Below are 17,631 nucleotides of genomic sequence, written 5' to 3'. Positions count from 1 at the left end.
AACTTCACAACATTAATAACTATTATTGAGTTTCCCCTCCTCCCCCCATTGTATTTGTATGGGTGGGGGCCATGAGGCTTGCTAGTTCGTCTTCCACATGTCCTTTCTTCTCGCTCCCCCCCCCCCCCCCCCCCCCCCCCGTGTAACACTCGCAGAGTTTGTCGTGGGTCTCCGTGCAGGACACGGTCTCGCGTGTTGGTTCTCGACTCTCTCGCACACACAGTGCCGTATTATTTACACAGAAGCTATACACCTTTGCGAAAGAAAACCGTTCAAAAATAATATGCATTTACTAAACACTCCTACCAACAAACAGTTACCTGAAAAAAACCGGAGATTTCCTCCCGAAGCACTTTCGCTATCTACCAGCTTGCAATGGGCGTTTCCTGTATTCGACCACCAAACAGATTTTGCGCATGTGCGGCTCAGTGAGTGGGCAAGCGCAGTAAGTAGTTTGTCTACCACATTCTGACGTATACCACAAAATGACACGACACCGTTGTTCTGGAAACTCCCCCCCCCCCCCCCCGCCCCCTTCCTGTAGCGAGTCGATTTAATTAAAAAAAAAAATAGCAAAAACAACGACAAAAAAAAAATGAAATGTGTTTTTTCTTGGTATTTAATCGTAATGTTTATAGTTTCAGTTATTTCTCATCTCCGGGTGCTTTGTAATATTTTACACTGATCTGTTTGTGATTAAGCGCATGACCTTTACAGTACATTAAAACGCACAAACACATGGACACGCAGGGATGGTTTTGCAGCGTTTTGAAACGCTTGCTTCGTGTCTTTGTATTTCAATATGCTGTGTTCGCTGTACGCGGGTGTGTGAAGTCGTTTAATTAAATAGTAACGCATTCATCAACTGCATGATTATTCAATGCTATCTACAACAACTGTAAACTCAGGGGGGGCTCCCAGTAAACACACAGAGGTTTCGGGTGGTTCACTTTATTTTATTTTATTTTATTTTTTTAATCGATTTCTTTTTTCAAATATCCTTTAAAATAAGATTTCAATACAACGCCACTATAAACTAGCCTCGATTTGATTATGACGGGGTTTCATAATTTAGAATTGTTATAAAATTATAGGTCAGTCTCAGCTTACAAGTTTTGCCTTGTGACTTATATATAAACTCGATCATAATAATAATAATAATAATAATAATAATAATAACTCTCTCTCGAGGGCCTCTGGTTGGCATGGCAACAACCTCTACTGCCTGACAACACTGCCCGCCCAGTATGGTGACGTCATAACTGCGAGCCCATTGTACGTCTTCTCAAATCAGCTCAGATATTATTTCACGAACCAGCGATTCCGCAAAAATCGTGAGTATATCTATCTATCTATCTATCCATCTATCTATCTATCTATCTGTCTATCTATCTATCTATCTATCTGTCTATCCATCCATCTATCTATCTATCTATCTATCTATCTATCTATCTATCTATCTATCTATCTATCTATCTATCTATCTATCTATCTATCTGTCTATCTGTCTGTTCAGTGAAGCGAAATCATGGGAATTACTGAAGATCGGACACTCGTAGTGTTATTATTATTATTATTATTATTATTATTATTATTATTATTATTAATGCTACCGCCGGCGTCTCTGTGCTTGAAGTCCAGGCTCCAGGCTATGTTGTTGTTTTAACATTCAGGGCAGGAAAGGAATTAAAAACGAGTCTCTTTGTAAGCGAGTGAGTCCGGGACGTGTCGGGTCTAGGGGGTAGTCTGTATAATCTGTGCATTGAAAACATATCAGTACACGTCCAATCTCACCGCAGTGTTGTGATAACCCGAGGCGCCGCATTACTGTCCTGGGACTGGCTGAAACCATTCAGCGTGACAAAAAAGCACCGTCGCGCATCTGCACGGTAAAGTCACGACTGTACCGCGCTGTGTTCGGACCGCAGCGCGCTGCGGCTGCTTTACCAACAGCAAGAAACTGAGAATGTTGGGCACGAATAATAATAATACTAGACTTCATTGAGGGGAGCTCTGAACCCCAGGACTGGGTGCAGCAGCAGCAGGGCTAGTGTGAGTTTGTAACCCTGCTCAAACTCCTGGCTCCTGATCATTTCAATATTAATAATAATAATACTAGACTTCATTGAGGGGAGCTCTGAACCCCAGGACTGGGTGCAGCAGCAGCAGCAGGGCTAGTGTGAGTTTGTAACCCTGCTCAAACTCCTGGCTCCTGATCATTTCAATATTAATAATAATAATACTAGACTTCATTGAGGGGAGCTCTGAACCCCAGGACTGGGTGCATCAGCAGCAGCAGCAGGGCTAGTGTGAGTTTGTAACCCTGCTCAAACTCCTGGCTCCTGATCATTTCAATATTAATAATAATAATACTAGACTTCATTGAGGGGAGCGCTGAACCCCAGGACTGGGTGCAGCAGCAGCAGGGCTAGTGTGAGTTTGTAACCCTGCTCAAACTCCTGGCTCCTGATCATTTCAATATTAATAGTAATATTAGACTTCATTGAGGGGAGCTCTGAACCCCAGGACTGGGTGCAGCAGCAGGGCTAGTGAGAGTTTCAAGCCATGGTGTATGTACCCTTCTATCACTGCACACATCTAAAGCTAACTGAGTGTCTCTACAACAATAGAAAATCATACTTATGAAATACAAGTGATGCTAACAGCAGCAATAGCTCTGAATGAGGCCTGGGTTCGAGGCATCCTCAGTACTGGATCATCACTCTGTTGTTCTGTGTTGTAGAGAATCGTCTGCCCGTAGCGAAAGGGGGCATGTCTGACTCGGGGTCCCAACCTGCGAGCTTCAAACAGGAACCCCTGGACCTGACGATGGAGGCCTGCGTGCAGAATCGGGGGGGCACCGAGGAGGGGACCCCGACCCCCGACCCCGACCCCAGAGACGAAGAGCAAGACACTTCCGATGAGTCAGAGGAGCCGGCTGAACTACGCCAGCAAGCGACCGCCGGTGAGTAAAAACACCAGAACTGGGGTTCAGAGCTCCCCTCAATGAAGACTAGCATTATTATTATTAATATTGAAATGATCAGGAGCCAGGAGTTTGAGCAGGGTTAGAAACTCACACTAGCCCTGCTGCTGCTGCTGCTGCACCCAGTCCTGGGGTTCAGAGCTCCCCTCAATGAAGTCTAGTATTATAATTATTATTATTATTAATATTGAAATGATCAGGAGCCAGGAGTTTGAGCAGGGTTACAAACTCACACTAGCCCTGCTGCTGCTGCTGCACCCAGTCCTGGGGTTCAGAGCTCCCCTCAATGAAGTCTAGGATTATTATTAATATTGAAATGATCAGGAGCCAGGAGTTTGAGCAGGGTTAGAAACTCACACTAGCCCTGCTGCTGCTGCTGCTGCACCCAGTCCTGGGGTTCAGAGCTCCCCTCAATGAAGTCTAGTATTATTATTATTAATATTGAAATGATCAGGAGCCAGGAGTTTGAGCAGGGTTAGAAACTCACACTAGCCCTGCTGCTGCTGCTGCTGCACCCAGTCCTGGGGTTCAGAGCTCCCCTCAATGAAGTCTAGTATTATAATTATTATTATTATTAATATTGAAATGATCAGGAGCCAGGAGTTTGAGCAGGGTTACAAACTCACACTAGCCCTGCTGCTGCTGCTGCACCCAGTCCTGGGGTTCAGAGCTCCCCTCAATGAAGTCTAGGATTATTATTAATATTGAAATGATCAGGAGCCAGGAGTTTGAGCAGGGTTAGAAACTCACACTAGCCCTGCTGCTGCTGCTGCTGCACCCAGTCCTGGGGTTCAGAGCTCCCCTCAATGAAGTCTAGTATTATTATTATTAATATTGAAATGATCAGGAGCCAGGAGTTTGAGCAGGGTTACAAACTCACACTAGCCCTGCTGCTGCTGCTGCTGGTGCACCCAGTCCAGGGGTTCAGAGCTCCCTTCAATGAAGTCTGTCTCCAGATCATTTCAATATTAATAATAATAATAATAATAATAATAGTAGACTTCATGGAGGGGAGCTCTGTACCCCAGCGTGAGTTTCAAGCCCTGCATCTTCAGGTAATCCTGCTGCTGCTGCTGTCTTTGTGCCTCTGCAGGTGTTGGCGCTGGAGAAGGTGAAGATGTATCGGGATTGGGAGGGGGGGGAGGAGGAGGAGGAGGGGGGGTGGGCGGTCTCCACGCCTGCCCGCTCTGTGGGAAGTGTTTCAGCACGCCGTGGGTCCTGAAGCTCCACCAGGAACGCCACGGCCCGCACCCCTACAGCTGCCCCGACTGCGGGCAGTGCCTCACCCGGCGCGGCGGTGGCAGCAGCAGCTACTCCCTGCACCGCGAGTCCTGCTCCTGCCCCCGCCCCCCTGCCTCCCCCTCCCCCTCCCCCTCCCCCTACCGCTGCGCAGACTGCGGACGCAGCTTCAAGGACTTCACCTACTTCACCAACCACCAGAAGATCCACCGCGGGCTCAGCCCCTTCTGGTGCCAGGTGTGCGGCAAAAACTTCGCCAAGGCCTCCCACCTCACCTCCCACCAGCGCACCCACTGCTCCCTGCGGCTGTACTCCTGCAGGGGCTGCGGGGAGAGCTTCCAGACCCCCTCCCTGATGGGGGAGCACCAGTGCAAGGCTGGGAAGGGGGCTGAGAAGGCGGGAGGAGGGGATGGGGAGCTGTACAGGTGCCCAGACTGCAACTCCCTTTTCGGTTCCCTCCCCAGCCTGGTTTCCCACCAGCAGTCGGTCCACCAGCTCTCGGACGAGCTGCCCTACCACTGCGAGACCTGCGGGGAACGCTTCGCGGGCGCCAGGGAGCTGGGGCGCCACGGCAAGACGCACAAGGCCAAGCGCCACGCCTGCGGGCAGTGCGGCAAGAGCTTCAGCTACTTCGCCAACTACTACATCCACCAGCAGCTCCACAACGGCCGGCCCGACCTGGAGAGCAAGGGGCGCTGGCGGCACCGCTGCCAGGACTGCGACAGGATATTCTGGGATGCGCGGGAGCTCAGGGAGCACAGGAAGGTCCACGGGGAGGCTGGGGGGCAGGAGGAGGAGGAGGAGGAGGGGCTGGAGGGGGAGGGAGGATCGGAGAGGAGGAGGAGGAGGAGGAGGCAGAGGAGGACGAATGATAAGAAGGGGGAGGGAGCTTCTAAAGCAGCCAGCTTGGACAGCGTCAACAGCAAGGGGAGAGAGGAGGAGGAGGAGGAGGAGGAGGAGGGGCAGGACCGAGGAGGAAGAGGAGGAGAAGCTGATAAAGATGATGGTGAAATGGAAGAGGAGGAGGAGGAGGAGGGTAAGGACCAAGGAGGAAGAGGAGGAGAAGCTGATAAAGATGCTGAAATGGAAGAGGAGGAGGAGGTGAAGAAGAGAGAAGGGAGGAAGCCGCTGAACGAGGGGCAGCACAGGTGCAGCTTCTGCGGCCTGAGGTTCAAGAAGAAGTGCCACCTGGACGACCACCTGCTCTTCCACAGCGGCCAGAAGCCGTACGTGTGCAGCGAGTGCGGGAAGATCTTCAGCCACTACCCGTACTTCAAGAGCCACCTGGCGGTGCACCGCGGGGCCCGGCCCTTCGAGTGCGCGCACTGCGGGAAGGTGTTCTGCGTGGTCTCCCAGCTGAACCGCCACGCTCGCATCCACACGGGGGAGAAGCCCTACAGCTGCAAGGTGTGCGGCAAGCGCTTCGCTGACAGCACCAACTGCAAGAGGCACCAGCGCTCGCACCTCAAGGACAGGCGGCAGGACCAGCCGCAGCTCCGCCGGGCCGGCAGGGAGAAGGGAGAGGGGGCCCCCGCCGCGACCCGGCCGCCGGCTAAGAGGGGCCGCCCGTCACGCTCCAAGAAGACAGCGCCAGAGCCCCACCTCCCTCAGTGAGACCCCCCCCTCCAGTCACAGCCCCCTGGAGGAGGAGGAGGAGGAGGGGGAGGGGGGGGGCTGCAGGTGCGAGAGTCAAGGGGTGTGCTGACACAGAGGGGGGGGGGGGGTGATGTGTAAATATATAGAATCATTTTTTTTTGCTCGAATAACCCAACTTCCCAATGTTTAGGTGTGTTTGAAAACAAACAACGGAAATACTTGTTCGTGTATTTATTTCATTGTTTTATTTTTTTGTTAAAAAAAAAAAAAGGGAACACCCCCCCCCCCCCCAGCAAATCAAGCATGTGGTTTCAGACGGAGAGACGATAATATTAGCAGTGAGACTTTAAAAAAACAAAAAAATGTTTTAATTTCAATTGATCGCAGTGCTGCTCGGCCTTCTAGCACCTGGTACGGACATTTCACTCGAGTACGTTTACATATGCGAACGCAGCGCCCCAGGAAACGCGTCACAGCGACAGGGACACGCGATTCTGACGCAGCGCGTCACGCCAAACATGCAGAAAACATACAAAGAGGATCCTGTTCTTGTTTATTTTGTTATTGATGGCTTGTTTTGCCTCTTGGTTTTTATATGCAAGTGCTTGTGAAGGAATTCACTGTAAAGCAGGCTTTAGTTGAGGCTGGGGCTGGTTTTAGTATTCAGAAGAGATTGAATTCGATGCTGTCTTCCCAGCCCTAGCAGCAGCCGTGTCACTTGCCTCCCTCCCCTCTCTCTCTCTCCCCCTCTCTCTCTCCGTCCCCCTCTCTCCCTCCCTCTCCCTCTCTGTCCCCCTCTCTCCCCTCCCTCCCCTCTCTCCCATGTTGTGTCATTGCTGCCGTATGGTTTGATGATGGTAGAGTCATGATGAAATGTGTACCCTCTCTCCCCCTCCCCTCCCTCTCTCCCCCTCCCCTCTCTCCTGTGTTGATGATGGTAGAGTCATGATGAAATGTGTACCCTCTCTCCCCCTCCCCTCCCTCTCTCCCCCTCCCCTCCCTCTCTCCCTCTCTCCCTCTCCCCCTCCCTCTCCCCCTCTCCCCTCTCTCCTGTGTTGATGATGGTAGAGTCATGATGAAATGTGTACCCTCTCTCCCCTCCCCTCTCTCCCGTGTTGATGATGGTAGAGTCATGATGAATTGTGTACCCTCTCTCCCTCTCTCCCCCTCCCCCCTCTCTCCCGTGTTGATGATGGTAGAGTCATGATGAAATGTGTGCCCTCTCTCCCCCTCCCCTCCCTCTCTCCCCCTCCCCCCTCTCTCCCGTGTTGATGATGGTAGAGTCATGATGAAATGTGTGCCCTCTCTCCCCCTCCCCCCCCTCTCTCCCGTGTTGATGATGGTAGAGTCATGATGAAATGTGTGCCCTCTCTCCCCCTCCCCTCCCTCTCTCCCCCTCCCCTCCCTCTCTCCCCCTCCCCCCTCTCTCCTGTGTTGATGATGGTAGAGTCATGATGAAATGTGTACCCTCTCTCCCCTCCCCTCTCTCCCGTGTTGATGATGGTAGAGTCATGATGAATTGTGTACCCTCTCTCCCTCTCTCCCCCTCCCCCCTCTCTCCCGTGTTGATGATGGTAGAGTCATGATGAAATGTGTGCCCTCTCTCCCCCTCCCCTCCCTCTCTCCCCCTCCCCTCCCTCTCTCCCCCTCCCCCTCTCTCCCGTGTTGATGATGGTAGAGTCATGATGAAATGTGTACCCTCTCTCCCCCTCCCCTCCCTCTCTCCCCCTCCCCCCTCTCTCCCGTGTTGATGATGGTAGAGTCATGATGAAATGTGTGCCCTCTCTCCCCCTCCCCTCCCTCTCTCCCCCTCCCCCTCTCTCCCGTGTTGATGATGGTAGAGTCATGATGAAATGTGTACCCTCTCTCCCCCTCCCCTCCCTCTCTCCCCCTCCCCCCTCTCTCCCGTGTTGATGATGGTAGAGTCATGATGAAATGTGTACCCTCTCTCCCCCTCTCTCCCGTGTTGATGATGGTAGAGTCATGATGAAATGTGTACCCTCTCTCCCCCTCCCCTCCCCTCCCCCTCCCCTCTCTCCCGTGTTGATGATGGTAGAGTCATGATGAAATGTGTACCCTCTCTCCCCCTCCCCTCCCCTCCCCCTCCCCTCTCTCCCGTGTTGATGATGGTAGAGTCATGATGAAATGTGTACCCTCTCTCCCCCTCCCCTCCCCTCCCCCTCCCCTCTCTCCCGTGTTGATGATGGTAGAGTCATGATGAAATGTGTGCCCTCTCTCCCCCTCCCCTCCCTCTCTCCCCCTCCCCCTCTCTCCCGTGTTGATGATGGTAGAGTCATGATGAAATGTGTACCCTCTCTCCCCCTCCCCTCCCTCTCTCCCCCTCCCCCCTCTCTCCCGTGTTGATGATGGTAGAGTCATGATGAAATGTGTACCCTCTCTCCCCCTCTCTCCCGTGTTGATGATGGTAGAGTCATGATGAAATGTGTACCCTCTCTCCCCCTCCCCTCCCCTCCCCCTCCCCTCTCTCCCGTGTTGATGATGGTAGAGTCATGATGAAATGTGTACCCTCTCTCCCCCTCCCCTCCCCTCCCCCTCCCCTCTCTCCCGTGTTGATGATGGTAGAGTCATGATGAAATGTGTACCCTCTGTCCCCCTTCCCTCTCTCCCGTGTTGATGATGGTAGAGTCATGATGAAATGTGTACCCTCTCTCCCCCTCTCTCCCGTGTTGATGATGGTAGAGTCATGATGAAATGTGTACCCTCTCTCCCCCTCCCCTCCCTCTCTCCCCCTCCCCCCTCTCTCCCGTGTTGATGATGGTAGAGTCATGATGAAATGTGTACCCTCTCTCCCCCTCCCCTCCCTCTCTCCCCCTCCCCCCTCTCTCCCGTGTTGATGATGGTAGAGTCATGATGAAATGTGTACCCTCTCTCCCCCTCCCCTCCCTCTCTCCCCCTCCCCCTCTCTCCCGTGTTGATGATGGTAGAGTCATGATGAAATGTGTACCCTCTCTCCCCCTCCCCTCCCTCTCTCCCCCTCCCCCCTCTCTCCCGTGTTGATGATGGTAGAGTCATGATGAAATGTGTACCCTCTCTCCCCCTCTCTCCCGTGTTGATGATGGTAGAGTCATGATGAAATGTGTACCCTCTCTCCCCCTCCCCTCCCCTCCCCCTCCCCTCTCTCCCGTGTTGATGATGGTAGAGTCATGATGAAATGTGTACCCTCTCTCCCCCTCCCCTCCCCTCCCCCTCCCCTCTCCCGTGTTGATGATGGTAGAGTCATGATGAAATGTGTACCCTCTGTCCCCCTTCCCTCTCTCCCGTGTTGATGATGGTAGAGTCATGATGAAATGTGTACCCTCTCTCCCCCTCTCTCCCGTGTTGATGATGGTAGAGTCATGATGAAATGTGTACCCTCTCTCCCCCTCCCCTCCCTCTCTCCCCCTCCCCCCTCTCTCCCGTGTTGATGATGGTAGAGTCATGATGAAATGTGTACCCTCTCTCCCCCTCCCCTCCCTCTCTCCCCTTCCCCCCTCTCTCCCGTGTTGATGATGGTAGAGTCATGATGAAATGTGTACCCTCTCTCCCCCTCCCCTCCCTCTCTCCCCCTCCCCCCTCTCTCCCGTGTTGATGATGGTAGAGTCATGATGAAATGTGTACCCTCTCTCCCCCTCCCCTCCCTCTCTCCCCCTCCCCCCTCTCTCCCGTGTTGATGATGGTAGAGTCATGATGAAATGTGTACCCTCTCTCCCTCCCCTCTCCCCTCTCTCCCGTGTTGATGATGGTAGAGTCATGATGAAATGTGTACCCTCTCTCCCTCCCCTCTCCCCTCTCTCCCGTGTTGATGATGGTAGAGTCATGATGAAATGTGTACCCTCCCCTCCCCTCCCCTCCCCTCCCTCTCTCCCCCTCCCCTCTCCCCTCTCTCCCGTGTTGATGATGGTAGAGTCATGATGAAATGTGTACCCTCCCCTCCCCTCCCCTCCCCTCCCTCTCTCCCCCTCCCCTCTCCCCTCTCTCCCGTGTTGATGATGGTAGAGTCATGATGAAATGTGTGCCGCATGCAGTGAAGGACTGGCTGGCCACCCTGGCCACTGCTGGACTGTGCTAATAAAAATGCTGCTGTTACTTTGTCGCTGTGCCTTCCTTCTTCTGTGACCCGCCTACAGGATTCCGGGGCTCCATTCCAGATTCCAGATTCCAGATTCCAGATTCCAGATTCCAGATTCCAGTTCCCTTCGTGAATCCGTTCCAGTGAATCATCGTTGATGAGAAGCTCGGCCGCGCGGGTCGCGTTAAACAGAGCTGCTCACCGCGGCAACATCAGCGCAGGCTTCATCATCGATTTAAAACGAGAAAACGAGCTTCAAACCAACGAACAGGAAAATATATATATATATAAACAGATAAAAGAATAATCCGACTTTCAATTCCTTTTCAATGTGTTGGAAATGATGACAAAGTGAAGGGGGATTTGGAACTGATTTTGAAAATGGATTTGGAGCCCCCGTTGTTGGCGTACCAGTTTGTTTACATTACCCAAGTGCGTTTTTTTTAAATAGCTGCAGGTAGGTGGGGACACTGTCCTCTTTTTGTCCTCGACCTCTCTCTCTCTCTTTGAGCTGGACAGCCGTCCTCCTGCTTCTACAAACATGGAGGGGGAGAGGGTGCGAGACGCGGACCGGACCCGGATTCGAGAACGGAAACCAGCTGGGTCGTCAACAAGGACTGCTGACCACCAGCAGGAAACTGACACCAAACACCAAGGGATGTTGTATTGAGTCATTGAACATGCTTGTATAGTATTAGTATTATTATACTTTAATGTAGGATAGATGTGATTATTATTATTATTATTATTATTATTATTATTATTATTATTATTATTAATAATTGCCCAGCAGTAGTGTTACACGTGCATTGCATGACAGCAGTTCTTGTGTCTTCATGAAGCGTGTCAGACTCTTGTGACCCCAGTCGGCCGGTAACCGAACCCCACGTTCAAGCCAATGTTCTAGGGGTCCCCTTAAAAAACAAAAACCGGGGGGCCCCTGTACCCGGACCCACAATCGTGCTGCCCCAGCCCGTGTGTGTGTGACACGCTACACGGTGAGACGCGACCGCAGCCTCGAGTCTTCCCCCAGGTCGGTGTTTAGCACGCCGAGCTCCCTGCACGGGTTCCAGAACGCGTTTCTCTCCAATTAACACACGCCGCTAATTGCGGGTGGACGCAGAGCCGCGACGCGTGTCTGCACTGGGGGTTTAGTAAAAAAACAATTTTAAAAAAGCGCTTTTAAAAAGGTCCTGTTTCGACTCTGTGCCTTTTATTGTAGACGGGGGTTTGCAAAACGTCATCACTGTGCACCCGTTTTTTTTAAAATGTTATTCCTTTACAATAAAAAGAGAAACGCTGTCTGCGGCTACAGATCCGGTGCGTAGTGGCATTTTATCAACATTACACGCACTGACAAAATAAATATGCGTGTGTTTTAAAGCATCGACGGAAACACCGTGCTGTAAGTTTGATTATTATTATTATTATTATTATTATTATTATTATTATTATTATTATTATTATTATTATTATTATTATATAAAGCCCGGCTGCATTGCATTGCATGTTATAATATCACAAAGCAGTGTGTCGGGCCTGGCTGACGTTGTCTTTTTAAAAAAGAAAACAAAATGGTTTGCACCGATTTTACAACAAAAATAAAAACACAATTTAAATAAAATAAAAAATAAACCAAATAAAAACGCCGTCGTCGTTTTCCGAAAGCCAGGAAAATTAAAATAAAAACATATATATATATATTTGTGTGGATGCCACACTACGGCGATACATCCTGCGCGTTTTCCAAAGTGTTTTAAATTTAACTTAATCATTCTCCTAGATTATTACAATAAAACCATACGCACGCAAACTGACCCTGGTGCATACGTCACCAGTCGTACCAGAACGCCGCGTCAGACATCGCTATCTGTCGTGAATAATAGAAACGACACCAATTTGAAGTATTGTATTTTTCTCTCGGTTTCTTGTGACTGGACAGTATTTACACAGCTGTCTCTTCAAGCCGCTCAGAATAGCTGCAATTAAAACATGCCTAATAATCTAATACGGGGGGGGCGTGTCGTTCGTTAATCAATTAATAATATTACTAATCATAATAATAATAAATAGATAAATAACATAGAGACGCGCGTGTACCAGCCTGCCGCCGGACCTCTTTAGCTGTTGCGCTCCTCGCCCGTGAAACTCTGATCCGGTTAATATCGTCGCTGGGCTGGTTGAAACACTGGATTATATTAGAAGTCTAAAACTGAAAACGTACTATAATTATTATCATTATTATTCTGAATGTGCGTTTCTGTACTCGGTTTGTAGCTGGACTGCATTGCACGAATGAGCGCTGTGTTTGTTTTTAAGTGTGTAACAGCGCTCTGCGATGCCATGGCGTGTAGGGAGGGCGCTAAACACATCTGTATTGTATTGTATTGTATTGTATTGTATTGTATTGTATTGTTAAATTTTAAGGCTACCGCTTATTTAAAAAACATTTATTTAAAAACCGACCGTAGGCTTGTATTTGTATTTTTAATTTTTTTTTTGGTAACGTGGTAATTTGTAACGAATCTCTGTACAGTAAATTACAGTAGATTAAAAATGTACACATTATTTACATTGGCATATTTTTGCTCTGAATACAGCTGCTCATTTTATTCATAATTTTTCTCTCCCCTAGTAGTTTAAAAACAACGAAATAAACAGTTTAGTAACCGTAATTCTATCATTAATTTACGGAAATAATTGCATTATTGTATTAATTAATTAATTAAACGCTTCTGTAACTTCAAAACTCTTTTCAGAATTAGAAGATAAAACTCCAGTCAGGTGGACGGAAATTTCAGCTAGTGTTAATGAAACTAGAAGAGACTGAGTCAAGCAGACCAGCGTTTGGGCTCCAGTGCCTTCATCAGTGTGATTGAAACTAGAAGAGACCGAGTCAAGCAGACCAGCGTTTGGGCTCTAGTGCCTTCATCAGTGTTATTGAAACTAGAAGAGACCGAGTCACGCAGACCAGCGTTTGGGCTCTAGTGCCTTCATCAGTGTGATTGAAACTAGAAGAGACCGAGTCAAGCAGACCAGCGTTTGGGCTCTAGTGCCTTCATCAGCGTTATTGAAACTAGAAGAGACCGAGTCAAGCAGACCAGCGTTTGGGCTCTAGTGCCTTCATCAGTGTGATTGAAACTAGAAGAGACCGAGTCAAGCAGACCAGCGTTTGGGCTCTAGTGCCTTCATCAGTGTTATTATTGAAACTAGAAGAGACCGAGTCAAGCAGACCAGCGTTTGGGCTCTAGTGCCTTCATCAGTGTGATTGAAACTAGAAGAGACCGAGTCAAGCAGACCAGCGTTTGGGCTCTAGTGCCTTCATCAGTGTGATTGAAACTAGAAGAGACCGAGTCAAGCAGACCAGCGTTTGGGCTCTAGTGCCTTCATCAGTGTGATTGACACTAGAAGAGACCGAGTCAAGCAGACCAGCGTTTGGGCTCTAGTGCCTTCATCAGTGTTATTGAAACTAGAAGAGACTGAGTGAAGCAGACCAGCGTTTGGGCTCTAGTGCCTTCATCAGTGTGATTGACACTAGAAGAGACCGAGTCAAGCAGATCAGCGTTTGGGCTCTAGTGCCTTCATCAGTGTGATTGAAACTAGAAGAGACTGAGTGAAGCAGACCAGCGTTTGGGCTCTAGTGCCTTCATCAGTGTGATTGAAACTAAACCGAGTCAAGCAGACCAGCGTTTGGGCTCTAGTGCCTTCATCAGTGTTGTTGAAACTAGAAGAGACCGAGTGAAGCAGACCAGCGGTCTGTGTGTTGTGGGTTGAACATGCTTAACTTGTTTCTTAAACCAGTCCTTGTTTTTTTTGTTTTCTTTATTGTTTCAGTACCTGCTGTGTAAAATCTCCACCCCTGACAGCGCGGATCGCAGATAGGGTGCAGCACATTCACTCCAGGGATCAGATTCACCCCCATTCAACCACCCTGCCTTAGAGCAAGTACCAAAGAGACCGGACCGGTCTGTCCAGACAGGACAGGATCCCGCCTCCTCTGACCCAGGCTCTCCAGACAGGACAGGATCCCGCCTCCTCTGACCCACGCTCTCCAGACAGGACAGGATCCCGCCTCCTCTGACCCAGGCTCTCCAGACAGGACAGGATCCCGCCTCCTCTGACCCAGGCTCTCCAGACAGGACAGGATCCCGCCTCCTCTGACCCAGGCTCTCCAGACAGGACAGGATCCCGCCTCCTCTGACCCAGGCTCTCCAGACAGGACAGGATCCCGCCTCCTCTGACCCAGGCGCTCCAGACAGGACAGGATCCCGCCTCCTCTGACCCAGGCTCTCCAGACAGGACAGGATCCCGCCTCCTCTGACCCAGGCTCTCCACACAGAAATTAACTCCAGCGATTCTACTGCACATGAAAACAGACCCAGGCCCAGTCTTCAGCGATACAGTCAAACACTAGGAATGGTTCATGCTGGGGGTCTTCCCTTCTGCTGAGTCGCCAGCCATGGATCTACCTCTAAACATCAATGGTTACCCCGGCTCCCATTCGCAGCAGGGGCTGGCGGACTGTACCAACAGTGCCGAGGGGGGCGCCTACATTTGCACGGAGTGCGGGGAGGGGTTTGGGGTTTACGCGCGGCTGCAGGATCACATGACCGCGCACGGGCAGGAGCAGCTGACCCTGCAGTACAGCAGCTACATCATCCCGCCCCCGGCGCTGCACCGCGAGTACGACAGCGCCTTCTCCTACGCCCGGCCCATGGAGCTCACGCTGCAGGAGAACGGTACGCTGGCGATAGTGGAGAGGCCGCCGCAAACGACCACGCAAGAAGAGAGCTGGGGGCCGGCGCCACAGACCGCCACGCAGCGCCTGGAAGAAAGCACAGAGAAAGCGGTGGAGAACGGGAGAGTGGCGGCAGTGGGCGTGGCTATGGTTGCCCCGCCCAGGTTTTCCTGCGAGGTCTGCGGGCGGCTCTTCAATACCTCCCAGGGCCTCCAGAGGCACCAGAGATTCCACACCTCGGAGCGCGGGTTCAAGTGCACGGTGTGCTGCCAGAGCTTCTCCCAGAGGGCCGAGCTGCGGGCCCACCTGCCCGCGCACGCCCACCTGCGCTCCTACGGCTGCGGCCGCTGCGGGCAGCGCTTCACCCAGACGGAGGCGCTGCGGGCTCACCGGGAAACGCACGGACCCCGGTCCGGGTCCCCGGACCGCTCCTACCCCTGCGGGGACTGCGGGCTCCGCTTCTTCTGGCTGTCGGACCTTCAGAGCCACGGACGCAGCCACCACGCGGCCGCCCAGCACCCCCTTCCCGGGAAGAAGTTCACGGAGCTCTTCGTGGACCCCCGGACCGGGCAGATCCGGGTGCGGGAGCGGAGCCTGCGATGCGAGGTGTGCGCCAAGGGGTTCAGCCAGCCTTCCGACCTCAAGAGGCACGCGGCCACCCACGCGGGGGCCCGGCCCTTCCGCTGCGGCCTGTGCGGGCGACGCTTCACCCAGGCGTCCGACCTGAAGCGGCACCAGAGGGTGCATCTCGGGCGGCCCCAGGACCCGCCGAACTGGGTACAGGGGCTCCCCGATAACGCTGACGGGAGTGGGATGAAGAATCCTCCTCCTCCTCCTCCTCCTCCTCCTCCTCCTCCTCTGCAGCAGTCCTTCCCTTGCCATGTGTGCGGCCGCAGCTTCTTCCACTCCAGCAGCCTCTCCCGGCACCAGCGGTACCACACGGGGGACAAGCCTCACCGCTGCCGGCAGTGCGGGAAGGGCTTCGTGCAGCGCTCCGACCTCCTGAAACACGAGACCGTCCACGCGGCAGCCAGGAGGAGGGAGGAGGAGGAGGAGGAGGAGGAGGAGGAGGAGGGCGGGACCCACCAGGATGGAAGCGGCTGGCTCCCGTGCCCCGACTGTGGGAAGGTCTTCGTCCAGGCGGCCCGTTTGAAGAACCACCGGCTGAGCCACGCCCACGGGGGGCCCCGAGCGCCGAGCTACCGCTGCCCCCACTGCAGGAAGGGCTTCAGCCTGCTGAGCGTCCTGCGCCGGCACCAGCGCTATCACGCCAAGGAGAGAGCTTTCCGCTGCCCCGAGTGCCCGCGCGGCTTCCGCCAGTCCTCCGACCTGAACAGGCACCTGCAGACTCACGGGAGGAGGAGGAAGAGGAGGAGGTGGAGGGGGGAGGGGGAGGGGGAGGCGGAGACCCCCGTTCCTCTGCAGCGAGGGGAGGGGGGTCCCGAGGAGACGGGACAGGTTTTGTACGAATGCCCTGAATGCGAGGAGACCTTCGTCTGCCTGCAGAGTTTCCTGCAGCACCAGAGCAGCCACGTGAGGAGTGAAGCTCAGTAGAGACGGACGGACGGACGGACGGATGGACAGATGCCCCCCCCACCCCCCCCTTACCCCCCCCCCAATCCAGGTTTTATAAGCATAGTTAAAATAATCCCACCTGTAACTCTGTAGCAGTGGATATAGAAATGTTAAAAGAAACCTTTTGAATTATGAAGTGTTGACGTTTCCGTTAGACTGTCACTGGGTTGTGCTGGACTGGAAGGGGGTCGGCTTAAAAGAGCAGGAGGGCTTGGGGGGGGGGGGTCTCCACTGGAACTGTGCCCCCCTGTCCTGAGCTGGTAAAGTGGACCAATGGGACCAAAACCTGGTGCTAAATTAATGTATTTATCTATAATCCCCCCCCCCCCCCCCAAGTGGAATGGTTCAACCCAGAAACAGCCCGTCCACTTACAGGACCCTTGTCAAGTTCTGTCCCAGAGGGGTGTTAGAAAAACAAGCAACGCTCATGAAAGGAAATCGAATCTCAGGAGGGCTGGAGCTCAAACGGGCGGCCCTCCCTTCACTCAGTCAAGCCGAGCCCCGCCCCTGAGCGTTTCTGTTATCTTTAAAAAAAAAAAAACAATCAATCAATCAATCAATCAATCAATCAATAAATAAATAGAATAGAAAAGATTTGAGTCGTCCTCTTTTGCGTGTGTCTGTGTGTGCGTGCCTGCCTGCATGCATGTGTGCGTGTGTGTATATGTGTATATTTGAAATCCCTGTGGGAATCCTGCTGTCTAGTAAACATGCTGCTGTTTTGTATAATGGGCTGCAGGTATAGCCATGGTTGCTGCCAGGCTGGCATTGACAGCAGCAGAGGAAGCACCTGGTTCTGTGTGTAAAGCAGTCTCGCCACTGTCAGAAAACTCAAACATCAGCAGGAGAACGCCTGTATCGTCTGAGCTGCAGCTTTACCAGGTGAAATACAACGATGATCTGCTTCAGGGTCTGAGGGAGGGTGAGTCGGTGCACAGAAACGATCCACGCCACTCCCATGCACCAGGGGACCCCCCCCCCAATTGGGAAGGTATAATTGGGAGCTCTGTTGGCATGAAAACCAGCAGACACAGGAGGGGTCCTGCCCAGGACCGGAAACCTGGACCTGCATCACGGTCTGGGGTGGAGGGGCTCATCAGTTCAGTGAACCCGATGCAGAACAAGGCTGGGGCAAACACCAGGACTGGAGGAACACCGCGGAGTCGGAGGCGATGAGCAACATGCTGTAGCACAGGGCTGGCCAGTCCCGATCCTGGAGGGAGATTCCACTCCAGGCAGGTTTAACAGGTGCAGCGAGATCACGAGCGACTTCAGGGTCTGGATGGATGGAGGTTTATTCGATTCAATTAAACCATTTAGAACCAGGTTTAGGAACAAAGACCAGGAGTGGGAGGGCTGAAGCAGGTTCACCAAGATAAGGATTTTAACACACACAGGGCTGCAGCAATGCATTCTGGTGCTGGTTGT

The 17,631-nt window shown here is 52.3% G+C and overlaps 2 protein-coding genes and 1 long non-coding RNA gene across 5 annotated transcripts in view; 2 read left to right on the top strand and 1 right to left on the bottom strand.

The window, feature by feature from the left end:
- The window catches only part of LOC131709158 (uncharacterized), a 2,414-nt gene extending 2,005 nt beyond the window's left edge, over positions 1-409 (bottom strand). Inside the window, exon 1 of the long non-coding RNA XR_009311410.1 lies at positions 321-409. This is a non-coding gene — a long non-coding RNA (uncharacterized LOC131709158). The remainder of the gene's footprint in view (positions 1-320) is intronic.
- Positions 410-1,235: 826 nt separating this feature from the next.
- LOC131696685 (zinc finger protein 391-like) lies at positions 1,236-6,096 on the top strand. Its single transcript, XM_059011171.1, has 3 exons — positions 1,236-1,334; positions 2,744-2,965; positions 4,080-6,096. The coding sequence occupies exons 2-3, from the start codon at positions 2,773-2,775 to the stop codon at positions 5,837-5,839; spliced, it is 1,953 nt and encodes a 650-aa protein (XP_058867154.1). The 5' UTR covers positions 1,236-1,334; positions 2,744-2,772; the 3' UTR covers positions 5,840-6,096.
- Positions 6,097-9,808: 3,712 nt separating this feature from the next.
- Positions 9,809-16,729, top strand: LOC131709145 (zinc finger protein 345-like). 3 transcript variants are annotated; one of them, XM_059011174.1, is made up of 2 exons: positions 9,809-10,923; positions 13,725-16,729. In XM_059011174.1, exon 2 carries the CDS (start codon positions 14,314-14,316, stop codon positions 16,180-16,182), a length of 1,869 nt encoding a protein of 622 aa, XP_058867157.1. In that variant the 5' UTR covers positions 9,809-10,923; positions 13,725-14,313; the 3' UTR covers positions 16,183-16,729. The 3 variants fall into 3 exon arrangements, with proteins under 3 accessions (XP_058867157.1, XP_058867156.1, XP_058867158.1); XM_059011173.1 differs by lacking the exon at positions 9,809-10,923 and adding an exon at positions 10,936-11,295; XM_059011175.1 differs by lacking the exon at positions 9,809-10,923 and adding an exon at positions 11,971-12,110.
- Positions 16,730-17,631: the final 902 nt, after the last annotated feature.

Source organism: Acipenser ruthenus, chromosome 41, assembly GCF_902713425.1.
Source record: "Acipenser ruthenus chromosome 41, fAciRut3.2 maternal haplotype, whole genome shotgun sequence".
In the NCBI taxonomy this organism is placed as follows: domain Eukaryota; kingdom Metazoa; phylum Chordata; class Actinopteri; order Acipenseriformes; family Acipenseridae; genus Acipenser; species Acipenser ruthenus.
This window is presented reverse-complemented; position numbering and strand designations above follow the sequence as displayed.